At 34.8% G+C, this 11,719-nt stretch overlaps 1 protein-coding gene across 1 annotated transcript in view; it reads right to left on the bottom strand.

Moving 5' to 3' along the window:
• BCHE (butyrylcholinesterase) overlaps positions 1-11,301 on the bottom strand; it is a 32,823-nt gene extending 21,522 nt beyond the window's left edge. The window contains exon 1 of the mRNA XM_072408053.1: positions 9,775-11,301. Within this exon, the coding sequence (XP_072264154.1) occupies positions 9,775-11,294 (1,520 nt within the window). The 5' untranslated portion in view covers positions 11,295-11,301. The remainder of the gene's footprint in view (positions 1-9,774) is intronic.
• Between the last annotated feature and the right edge of the window lie 418 nt (positions 11,302-11,719).

Below are 11,719 nucleotides of genomic sequence, written 5' to 3' on the forward strand. Positions count from 1 at the left end.
ATTCATAATTTAAAAAAATACAGTTTAACATGAAATATGACACTTTCTTATATTGGATTTGAAAAACAGATAGAAGCACGAATTTCAGTTAATTCCTTTGGAAAAAATTGATTATTGTCAAACATTCTGTAAAGAAAACCTATTTGTAATGTATGTTTCGAAACCCTAAAAAGAGTTGCTTGAAATTCTTATACTCTTTTTTTTATTCTTACTTTTTTCTTAATTGTTTTTTAGAAAAGCCAGCAACTTTAAAGATGCAAAAATCAAACCTGTCAACAACTTCTAGTAAAAGGCAGGCTGTTAAAATGTTGTTAGAAAAAGTTGCTGTGAGAAAAAGTTGAGGTACTTTCTAGAGCTGTTGGAGTTTCCAACCTACTGTCATTATGCTGGATTCTATCAGCTCTCCTTTAGTTGATTAGTGTCTTGGCAACAGAGGACAAGAGAAAGCATAACATTTCTTTTCCAGACAGGAGGACTGGTGTAAGTTACTTTGTGGTTTGTTGGACCAAGACCCAGTTGGGCTGTTGCCACATTTTCTTCTTTCTTTTTATGAAAATGCTCATTATTTTTACCTGGTTCTTTTTTCTTCTCCTTATTAAGAAGTGTCAATGGAGTAAGCTTTTACAGAGGTTTACATTAAACACTAATACAATAAAAATGTATAAATACACTGTTACAAAAATATTTAAATGTAAAGTGCTGCTAATTGAAAATACATATATTTTTTCCTTAGCAGCTGACACATATGGAGTTATATTTTCTTGTAAAATCTATTTACGGAAAGGGATTTTTCTTCTCATTTTGAAATGAGAAAATAATTTCAAGTCTAGAGTCATAATGCAATTACTTTTCTATGCTTCACACAGATTGCTTTGGTTCTATTGCTTTGTATAGAAAGCAGCAAGCAGTAATCACATTGCATATTACAGTATGCCAGAGATACAGCATTTAAGTCATTGTAATTTTTCTGAATGGATGCCATATGTATATTTTTTTTGTAATGTGCCTAAACTTGGCTAAGTTACATTATGCTTTTAAATTTTGTTTAACTACTACATTAGGCTCAAGATATCCTACTTGATAAGAACATTATTATTATTATTATTGTTGTCATAAATATTATCATTATTAAAATTGTTTTACTTCCCTTTACACCTCGTTACTACACTGAAAGTTTCCAAATGTATTCAACACTTTTTGTTACAATTTAACTGTTAGTTGCAAATGTATTTCTATTTATGCAGAGTTAATAATTCTAGGAATAATCTGTCTTTTTATCATTTTGATCATTTATTTATTATCTTTGGGTAGTTGGTTCCAGATGAAATAGTATTACAGAGGAAAAACCTGTTGCTGCTACCAATAGTTCACATAAACCCTGCTGACTGATGAAGTAAGGCCATCATTAAGTATACCAAGAACCGGCAGCATAAAGCTTCATTCAGATATTCCTTCTGTGGCCTTTAAATAGGTATTGTTTGTGTACGTGGTGGAAAATATTTATATATATATATATATATATATATACATGCCTCTGCTTTGGTTTTTGAGCCAGAAGCAAATGTTCAGCTTTGAAACCTTTACATGTACCGGTATACAGTAGGCAGCCGTAAACTCAATTCAGTACATTATGGCACATTTTCCTGCCAAAAGAAACCCCTCAAACATGGCTATGGCTATAAACATTGCTGTCAGGTTGGATGCTTTATTTTTTATTTTGCAGGCCAGACCTTCAGAGTCAGGAGAACGTTGTGCTATGCGGCCACCATGGAGTGCTAAATTCCAAATATTTGCAATATTGTAACATTGTATACTCTTATATAAATTATTTCCAGCTTTTTGCTAACCATGCCCCTAAAATATTGTTGAATAGATTTTAGTTTTAAAAGTGATTGGAGCCCGCATAAATATGTAGGCTACATCCCATCATTTTTAAGATTATCTACTAACCAGCAGGGTAAAAATTCATGGTATTCAGAGAAAATTAGCAGTTAATTGGATTGAGATGATTTCTTTATTGGTAAACAGTTATTCAGTAACACAAGCTGTCAGCTCTGTTCAAGCCTTTCTATCAGGAATGCAAAAAGAAGGATTCTAGCTAATCAACCAAATGAATGTCTAGAAAGTATTTAGGCCATTAATTCAAGAACCAATATGTAACAAATAGCTGTCAATGCCTTGCTAATGTTTGTAAATATTTAGCAATATTGTGTTTGCATCTCCAACAATTTCACAAATATAAATTAAAAGTTAATAGAGAAAGGAATGGGACTTCTGGCTCTTTTTTCAAGTATTATATTATTATTATTATTATTATTATTATTATTATTATTATTATTATTATATGATAATATAATACTTGAAACAAGAGCCAGAAGACCCATTCCTATCTCTATTCACTTTTAATTTATATGTACACTAAGATAAATGGATAAACACATAGCTACAATATATGGAAATTGGGAAGGCAATCTCTTCTTTACCCTTTAAATTTCACAAATATATTTGTGAATTCCCTATTACATATCACAACTATACCTAAGCCTTTATGAAGCAGTTATTTTAATTTTTTGGGTATATATAACTCTACCCCCATGGCTAGACTAAATTTATGCATCGATTTCCAGTGGTACATGAATAGATGCCTGCTCAGACTTTTGAATGTCTTTTTGTAGCACCCCAGAACTGCCAGAACCCCATACCCACATATCTGCTTCTCTTTTCTTATGATCTTAAAGTCCTTAAACCATAGAGTCACTGTAACAGCTAGGCAGTATGTAATTACAATCTCTACATTAAAAAAGGATGAAATACCAACTTTCAGTGATGTCCACTGATTATGATTATCCTTACAGGGAATCTAAAGTGGGTATGTCCGTATTATTTTAATTATGATCAGAAGTAAAAAAAGAAAAAATGTACTTTTATTGGTAAACATAGAATATTGCCTTTATTATTTACCAAAGTTTTATGTTCCTTCCTTTTACTCCTGGGTATTGGGAGGGGGGGGGGGGGGGATCTGAAGGCCCCAGAAGGTCCAAATGAAAAATGTAAAAAAGTATTCCCTTTTGTTTAAAGAATAACCACATCAGTTATGTTCTTCTTCACTAGTTATATGCTTAAAATAGACTGTTTTTCTAACCCACAATTTGCTATTATTGTACATTACTGTTGTAACCCTTGAAGATGTTTTGTTATACCTGTTATACCTATTTTGGACCTTAGCATTATGTCTGATTATGAAAATGCAAAAATAAAAATAAAGAATGTTTAAAAAAATAATAGTATGAATAAAACATAAAGGATGTTAAATATTATCCCAATAAACAATCAAAACCTAATGTTTAGTAGGGACAATCACCCTTACAAGGGGACACGGAAACCTTTTTAATTTCTGAATCTACTAGGCAGATAGGTCAATATTATATACCCTTGGTATAGTGTTCCCATATGCTGTTCATCAGCACATAAAAATAGAGTAAAAGTCTATGTATACCCAAAACATTTTTTTTTTTATTTTGGGTGGTTTGACAATTGTTTTTGCTGGATATATCCAGGCTAATAATAACAAACAGGATTTATATAGCGCCAACATATTACGCAGTGCTGTACATTAAATAGGGGTTGCAAATGACAGACAGTGACACAGAAGGAGGAGGGGACCAAGAAGAGCTTACAATCTAGGCTTACTAACCCTTTCAACTTATATCTGTTAGCCCTTGTCACCAATTTTGAAACTGATGGGAAATCTAAGCATCTAGAGACATCGCTGTGACAAGAGGTGAAAATAAATCTTCTATATGGGAAACTTAATCTGGTGATAAGCTTGGGACAGTTGTTATTGGTAATTTACAGGCAAAATGCCTTTGGGGTAAACTGTCACTGAGAAATATTAAGACCATGCTGGACACTTTCACTGAATTTACTAGTGGTGTCTCCAGTTTCTATTCTTGAATGTTCTAAACTTACTCACTAAGAGACTATCTATTCTTCCTGCTTGGCCTCTGTGTGTGGCACCAGCCAGCCCAGCAAACCCTGTACAAGTACTGACAAAGTAGATGAATGTAATATGACAGCTGCACTTAGATTGATGATAAATGGCTGAGACCCCTGTGTACAGTGTTGTGTTTCAGCTCTGACTGCCCAGCCCTTTATTGGGTAAGCAGGAAAAAACACACTGTACATGGTATAGATGTGTTCTATAATTCTTTTAATAGAACAATTTGCTTACTCATAAGATATAACACCTATCATGAGTTAAATAGACAAGGAAGGTTTAGTATGCAATTAACTTTGAGAAGTGTAGTGTTCTCCTTTGTTCAGAACATTTCTGTTTCAAGGAGCTATGCTATTTCTGTTATTCTAAAGTTCTGTTCTATGGGCCTAATTTATTAAATCTCTCCAAGGCTGGAGAGAATACTTTCATCAGTGAAACTGGGTGATCCAGCAAACCTGAAATGTATCTGGCAGGATTCAAAACATTTGTTAGCAAATAGCATATGACTTTAAAGAAATCTATTCCAGGTTTGCTATATCACCCAGCTGATGAATGTGTGCTCTCTCCAGTCTTGAAGAGCTTTATTAAATCAGGCAATATGTAACTGGTGTAATAAACTAATTTCAGGTTGACTGCATATGTTATATTTGGCAGAACAGAATTACTGACCTCAAGCCTTATGCCTTATGTCTGCTTCATTAACATTGATTGTACTCACATGCTCGCTTTGATGACAATAAACTTATACTCAGGTGGTTTCTGACACTTGGCCTTATTTAGAGAATGTATTTGCCAAAAAACAAGCCACCAATACATTCACAAACAGAAAGGCTGCAGCAAGTGTACCTTCCTGCCCCCAACTCACTGGTCCTATGCTAGCCCCCTCATCCCAATTTATCCATCTGATTGATCTCCTATTCCTCCTCTGCTCATGTTCATGATCTCCACTGCCTATGGCTACTGACTACTGCTGTAGTTTCTCCTGATGTAGCTTTAGTGCATCTCTGTGTTGTTCCCTCTGCCTTGGGTTCCCCCCATTCTTGTAAATGCTCTCCTCTGATGGCAGCTCTGATTAGTACCTTTCTCTTCCCTTACATACAGTGCAGGTCTCTGGGTATGAATAGGACTGTTGATCAGGAACTGTTTTCATACTCTGCCACAAACCTACTCAAACAATCATACAAGTTCTTTAAGATTAAGGTGAGTATTATAAACAGACTTGTTAGCAAACACAAGCCCATTTATAAGTATCAAAAAGGAATATTATTTTAAAACATATTTTTAAAACCAGATAAACATACAATAACTATATATTTATATATATATATATATATATATATATATATATATATAGTGATTTTATTTGAATTTTAACTTTAATAAAACTTGTGTAACATTTTTGCAACCATTATGTAATTTACTAAAACAACACAACTTACAATTGCTACCCTGTGGAGTCAGAAAACATATAGGTCAATGAATCTTTTAAAAACTTTTAAGACCATAATTGAAGAAAAAGCAGTGAAACAGTAAATTTGGCCTGTGTTTATACTGAAAATGCCTCCCTTAAGTTCCTGCTGTTTTTAAAATCTGTAGAGTTTAAAATGTCAGGAGGAAAATGTTTAATGTGGACCTAAACACCAATAAAACATGGCAGAGGTTCTGAGCTTTCCCTGATCTATCCAAAACTGAAAACAAACAACTACACAAGGTAAGACATAGATCCAAAAGCTTTATTCAGGAAATGATTGCTAGGGCTTCAAGATTAGCAAGGTTGCTGACAGAGATTCTGTTTAGTTCAGGATTACTAATTGAGCCGTATTTACAATAATTTATGTTCATGTTTATTCAACAATGTCAATCATGTTAGTGAGATTTTAAAAAAAATGAAACTTCTATGAAACTGACCTAGATACAAAGCATGTAAACATTCTGAATTGCAGAGTCGAACATTATTTTGTGTCCAAAAATATAACAATTGGCACATGGATGAAGATTGTCCTTTAGCCCTAATGAAGGGGATGTTTGACCCCCTATAACAATTTGTATGTTTTTTGTTAACCAATATGAGATAATACCATAAAGAATGGACATTGTCTACACAGATGTTGTACATGTGCTGTTAGTAATAAGTTACACATAACGGAAACATCTAAACAAATCAAATAAAGTACTAAAACTCTGGCTACCTTCTTTAAATGCATTACCTATCATTTAGGCTGGGTCTACACAGACGGTTTTAAAAACGTTTATAAGCGTTTCCACCATGTTTATATGCATTTTTGGCACTTTTACAAGCATTTTAAAGCTTGCCTTTGTGTATGTATGTGTTAAAAATAAGACCAAACTTTAATGTTAAAGTAATTTAATAAATTTGTGTGTTTTGTGTAACTTTTAAACTTTTTTTTACAGGTTATTCCACAATAAAAGGATGATTCCCACGGCTGCATTCATGACACGAGCACAGCCGTGGGACTCCTGACAGTGTGGGATCCCCAGGCACTAGAGGGCAAATAAGGACAAGTCTCTTCATTTACCTTTATTGCTCTGTGATTGACTCAGAAAAGGGAAACCCTGATGACACCTCAGACATCATCAGGGTTTCCCTTTGCTCAGACATTCAGCACAAGTCTTCCTTCTCAAGTCTAGTGCTGATTGCCTGAGAAAAGGGAAATCTTGATGACAGTGTCATCGGGGTTTCCCTTTCCTCAGCCAACCGCAGAGCTCTGCTGATAGCTTCACTTTTTAAATTGCTCCCGCAGCCCTAGCGGAGCCTTGGCGTATGTTCTGCATCCAAGAACACATGCCACAGCTCCGCTACGGCTGCGGGAGCAATCACTGATTGCTCCACTTCGTGATTGGCTGAAGAGAAGGAAACCCTGATGACGGCTCAAGCCCATTGATTAGATTAGTCCATTGGAATGCATAGGAATTTCAAACATTGGCTTTTAAAGCCCAAGGTTAAAAGCTGGGGAAAACATTAATGTAGACTAAGCCTTATAGACCCATAGAATGAAAAGTAATGTGTTTGTTCTTTCTTTCTAACATTGTATTACATAAATTACATTTATAGTATTACAAGTTTTATAAGTTTGGCACTTGAAATAACATTAGCTTAAAACAGCTATAAGAAATGTTCCTTTACTTAATGCTGTGTGAGCGCTTTCCTGTGAACAGCATTTTCATGACACGTAATTTTACAGTTCAATAACAAAAATAAAATCTCATGTTATTCCTGCCTAATATATGTAATTATCTTGTTTATATTATCTTTATAAAGTGGTATGTTGTTCCTAAAATGCCTGTGTGTCCTAAAATGTCATTTAACTGAACTCCTGCAACTCTAGCATATGTATTTAGCGTGGAAACGCTCTCATGTGTATTTATGTTCTTATAAACCTGAAGAAAGCTTAGAAAAAAACAAAAAACAATGTTAACTTATAGCAATAGTTGAGCTGCTATAAATAGTACTTATCTTTAATAAAATCATCCTTTAAATTACCCCATACTGATTTGAGTACAATTTAATTTGAGCGGCCTTATATATTTACCTTTGAATATACCTGCCAAAGTCTACTGATTACATTTTTAGCACCTTAGCCAACTTTTATGTAACATAATAAAGTTGTAAAGCTCATAGTAAATGTATGATCTCTACTTTAGGAGAGCTTTATTGCTCTTTCATGTTACATGTAAGGTCCATGCTATGTGATGAGAATTGTTAACATTACATTAGGATAACATTAGGTCAGATTGGTAAGAGTATAAATAAGTAAATCCTGATAAATCTGTCATTGACTTACAACTAATTTTGCGAATTCTACCCTTTAGAAGCTAAAAATAGTTCTTTGGGACTAGGATATTTCTAAGCTTCACATTTGTTTGAAGTGAAAATTCACTGTCTACTTCTATATTAGGCTTCACAAGCCTTTTTGCTGCTATGCTGAATTGGTAGCTAAGTCAGGACTTTTATATTATATATTTATGCATATAGAGCTTCATAATACCACAATCTTTGGGGGGAAGGGGTAGATTTTACTTGAAGCTTTGCAGGTGAAGCTGTAAGGCTGTGCGCAGGTGAGATGATGTATTTGTGGGAGATTTGCTTTTTATGGAAAGGATCTCAAGTAGCTGGTCTAATTGTTAGAAAGGGCCAGACTTTCATTTCCATGGCTGGAACTTTGTGTGTAAGACTAAAGTAAAGGCATTCCTTTAACATTTATTGTTAAGATTATATGTAGCTAAATATTAGGAATGTTTTGGCTAATATGCAATCATACACACTTAAGTGTAAGTGTAAGTGAACTCTCCTTTGTAAAGGAAAAAGTAGTTACGGACGGTCCTGTAAGTAGATTTTACTCACTTTTCCAATACTATCCTAATGCACCAATCCACTGCCAGCCTAAGGAGAATTCCTGTTTAAATTTGGATTTGCTCCAATGCTCCCATGTGACTGCATTTTTGACTGCATTCAAGTCTTTGAAGGATTAACAACAAACATTTTTATTTGCCTAGCTTAGGGGAGTGCATAGTTGGTTTAATAGAAGCCAGCAAGTATAGCTTGAGTGACCCCTTTTTGCAGCAGTATCCACCAGGGAAAGGCTATATTTGGCAACATTGAAGGGAAAAGAATAAAAGCTCTGCCCAGAGAAGGAGAGATGGAGTGGACTCATAACCTGATGTAGATGGAAGGAGTCCAGGATAGAGGCAGGCAGTATAGTATATATATATATGATGTAGGTATAATATATATTAAAGTGTAGGTGAAGAGGAGGAGGATGATGGTGGTGTGATAGTAGAAGACAGGTTTTTTGGTGGCTGGTCAAAAGTACTGGACAGGTAGTGGTGGGCATCAGAAGGTGGCTGGTGTTGGAGAAAGTTTCCTGCCCACCCGCCCCTTGTCTATCATAGGTGTAGCTTGGAGGTTTGGTATAGTGTCGTTGGTATAGTGTCCTTGGAGGTTTCAGTATTATTGGTTAACAGATGGTTGAAGATGGTTGATATCGACACCCAATGCGCCCGGGGGCCAGAAATATCAATCTGTTTGACTCAGGTGGATGATGGTTTTTGTTCGGAGGTGCCTTCCCAGATCTGCAACCAATTAGTACCTCTTATGTTAGCTACAGTTATTTACTGTTATAATTATATTGTTGGAAGTCTGATTAAATATATCTATTTAGATTATAAAGCTGAATTAATATATTTTTGGTAATAAATGGCTTTCCTAGTCAATTTTGTTCCAAACACTTGTATGTATTCTGTTTTTGGGGGTGTATGGGGTTGTCTGGGGCAATCTTAAAGGATGGAAGATCAGACCTACCCTAGCCATGTATGTGTCACTTTGCTTGACACACTTTTCCACAATAAACTTTGCTTTTCCTCAATCAATATTTTTAACTAAATAAGCCTTTCTAATATTTTAAAAAATATTTTAAAGTAGCAGATGTGAATATGCAAGTAGTAAACTTACGTGTAAAAAAAAAAACAATTCAAGTGGTCTTTTGAAAAAACTGTTAGCATGGAAATACCCTAGGGATGTGCATGTGTGAATTGTGATGCAACCTGAAACGATGTTTACTCTCATTTAGAACAGCTGTGGCTGTTGACACTATTTGCGGTTGTTCATGTAAAGCATAGAAACAGAGAAATCTGTAATGGACATTAAGTGTTTTAGTCATGTAAATAACAAAATGGTGATCTAAAAGACTTTAATAGTATGATAATACATTTATATATACATAAATGAAGTTTAAATATTTAATTTAAGAATAGCTTACCCAGTTTTTGCAAAGTTTGCCCAATAACTCATTATGTTTCTGCTCAGAATTTCTTCCTCCTTTGTATAATTAAGTCTTCTGTACATTGGTATTCCAAATACAAATTCAATCTCATACCCATGTAATACTCCCATCCAACTTGGCCACGCCATCTTGGAAGATCTGTGGCTGAAGTAGTACAAATAAGCTTTGTTTCCAAGTTCAGAATTTCTGTTTGTGAATTCCAGCAGTGGACAAATAAAATTGTAATCTCCCACTATATCATCCATGGCATCCCTATTGTGAGTGGGATTTTGTTCATCTTCCCAGTTTGTATAATGGAAAATGATAGAGTCTATTGCAAGTTCGGTTGCTTTTGGAAAAGCCACTTTTACGCTGTCTTGGAACTGAGTCCGATTTAAAAAACTTTCATGATCCTTGCTAAACCAAGGTAGTTCATACACTAAGAAATATGACCCCTCATCCTTATTAACACCAGTTAATATTTGTGTATTCTTTTTAAGTTGTCCAAGTTGTAATAAATGTTGAGGTAAATCGATGAGAAAATCCCCATCGACTGCTGGAGGAAAATTAATTTCTATTAACGATTTCTGTGTTAAAACAGAAAATGACTTTTCAATTATTTCTTGAGGAGTCTTACTTCGAAGGCAAGTGATTATTTCAGTTTCATTTCTGAAGGAACAGCTTAATAGGTTTGCAAATGTAAGTGAACGAGTGTGGGCTTCTGTACTACTGACAGCTCCCCAAGGGGCATTAGCAGTACCACTTTGCATGATAGCTCTTGTGAAATATGGATGACTTTTAGGAGAAATCATGTGATAACTAACTGATACACCTCCAGCACTTTCTCCAAAAATTGTTATGCTTTTGGGGTTCCCTCCGAATGCTGCAATATTTTCATAGACCCACTTAAGAGCCAACCTTTGATCAAACAAACCAACATTTCCTGGAGCTTCAGAATTACCTGGAAAAGCCAGAAATCCAAATGCACTCACTCTGTAATTGAATGACACCACAATGACACGTTCATTGCGGGCCAACAACTTGCCATCATAAACATCTAAAGAGGCTGTTCCCGTTTGAAAACCACCACCATATATCCATACCATGACACTAGCATTTCTAGGTTTTGGACTAGGTATCCATATATTAAGGTAAAGGCAGTCTTCACTGAGTTCGGTGTTAGGATTCCACATTTCGGCACCAGAAAAACCAGGAAATGTTTGGTCAACATACTGATAACAAGAGTTTCCATATTTTGTGGCGTTCCATACTCCAGTCCAAGGATTGACAGGTTCTGGTCTTTTAAATCTTAGGGCTCCAATTGGGGGTTCTCCATACGGTATTCCAAGGAATGCTGTGATGGTCTTAGAAAAGACTGGTATTTGAATCCCTCTTATTTTGCCATATTTGGTCAGAACAATGTCATCATCTTCACAATAGACATTTGTGCAAAACACATAAATTACAGTCAAGCAAATTGCAGAGATTTTTTTTTCATGTGAGAGATTGTACCACATCACTGATAACTGAAACACATAAAATAAATTGTTACAGATATTACTAAAATATACATATATATGTGTATATGACACTTACAACATTATTCAGGCACACAGGATACATTAAAGAGTCAAAAACCTAGGCACACTCTGCATAATAAACACATTTTTTATGAAATGCATGCATTTAACATGCATATATGCATTTTAACAGACTTTTTTGGTGGAAAAAGCATGCCCATAAAGTTCAACCAATAGAAAAAGAAAAAAAATAGTTGAAAATCTGCATCCATCAAAGCTTACATCTACAGTAGAACCCAGAAGAAGGCAAAAAATCCCCAATATGTTCCAATTTTTTCAATGTGGAAAAAATCCAATCTAATCCCCAAGTAATGCATGGATTAACAATTTATGATGATATTACATATAAATAATATTACCAG

The sequence above is a fragment of the Pyxicephalus adspersus genome, chromosome 4 (genome assembly GCF_032062135.1).
Source record: "Pyxicephalus adspersus chromosome 4, UCB_Pads_2.0, whole genome shotgun sequence".
NCBI lineage: Eukaryota > Metazoa > Chordata > Amphibia > Anura > Pyxicephalidae > Pyxicephalus > Pyxicephalus adspersus.